Below are 1,233 nucleotides of genomic sequence, written 5' to 3' on the forward strand. Positions count from 1 at the left end.
GGGGGACCGTCAGTCTTCCTCTTCCCCCCAAAACCCAAGGACACCCTCATGATCTCCCGGACCCCTGAGGTCACATGCGTGGTGGTGGACGTGAGCCAGGAAGACCCCGATGTCAAGTTCAACTGGTACGTGGACGGCGTGGAGGTGCACAATGCCCAGATGAAGCCGCGGGAGAAGCAGTACAACAGCACGTACCGCGTGGTCAGCGTCCTCACCGTCACACACCAGGACTGGCTGAACGGCAAGGAGTACACGTGCAAGGTCTCCAACAAAGGCCTCCCGGCCCCTGTCGAGAAAACCATCTCCAAAGACAAAGGTAGGACCCGCGGGGCGCAAGGGCCACGAGGACAGAGGCCGGCTCGGCCCACCCTCTGCCCTGGGAGTGACCGCTGTGCCAACCTCTGACTCTACAGGGCAGCCCCGAGAGCCGCAGGTGTACACCCTGCCCCCGTCCCGGGAGGAGCTGACCAAGAACCAGGTCAGCCTGACCTGCCTGGTCACAGGCTTCTACCCCAAAGACATCGTCGTGGAGTGGGAGAGCCGCGGGCAGCCGGAGAACAACTACAAGACCACCCCACCCGTGCTGGACTCCGACGGCTCCTTCTTCCTCTACAGCAAGCTCACCGTGGACAAGAGCAGGTGGCAGCAGGGGAACGTCTTCTCATGCTCCGTGATGCATGAGGCTCTGCACAACCACTACACCCAGAAGAGCCTCTCCCTGTCTCCGGGTAAATGAGGGCGACACCCGGCAAGCCCCCGCCCCCCGGGCTCTCGGGGTGGCGCGAGGATGCTTGGCCCGCACCCGTGTACATACTTCCCAGGCGCCCGGCATGGAAATAAAGCACCCAGCGCTGCCCTGGGCCCCTGCGAGACTCTGATGGTTCTTTCCGCGGGTCAGGCCGAGTCTGAGGCCTGAAGGGCATGAGGGAGGCCGAGCGGGTCCCACTGACCCCACACTGGCCCAGGCTGTGCAGGTGTGCCTGGGCCACCTAGGGTGGGGCTCAGCCAGGGGCCGCCCTCGGCGGGGTGGGGGGCTTTGCCAGCGAGGCCCTCCCTCCAGCAGCAGCTGCCCTGGGCTGGGCCACCCGAAGCCTAGGAGCCCCCTGGGGACAGGCACACAGCCCCCGCCTCTGTAGCAGACTGTCCTGATCTGTGAGCTCCCTGTCCTCAGACCCCCTGCCCACTCGGGGGCATGCCTAGTCCATGTGCGTAGGGACAGGCCCTCCCTCACCC

At 65.4% G+C, this 1,233-nt stretch overlaps 1 gene segment (V, D, J or C); it reads left to right on the plus strand.

Moving 5' to 3' along the window:
• Positions 1–870, plus strand: part of LOC111535324 — a gene marked incomplete at its 5' end in the record, with an annotated part of 1,140 nt that extends 270 nt beyond the window's left edge. The window contains 2 exon segments of the C gene segment in view: positions 1–316; positions 414–870. The exon segment at positions 1–316 is cut by the window's left edge and continues 270 nt beyond it. Of these exon segments, the coding sequence occupies positions 1–316; positions 414–736 (639 nt within the window).
• Between the last annotated feature and the right edge of the window lie 363 nt (positions 871–1,233).

The sequence above is a fragment of the Piliocolobus tephrosceles genome, unplaced genomic scaffold (assembly GCF_002776525.5).
Source record: "Piliocolobus tephrosceles isolate RC106 unplaced genomic scaffold, ASM277652v3 unscaffolded_29694, whole genome shotgun sequence".
Classification (NCBI taxonomy): Eukaryota; Metazoa; Chordata; class Mammalia; order Primates; family Cercopithecidae; genus Piliocolobus; species Piliocolobus tephrosceles.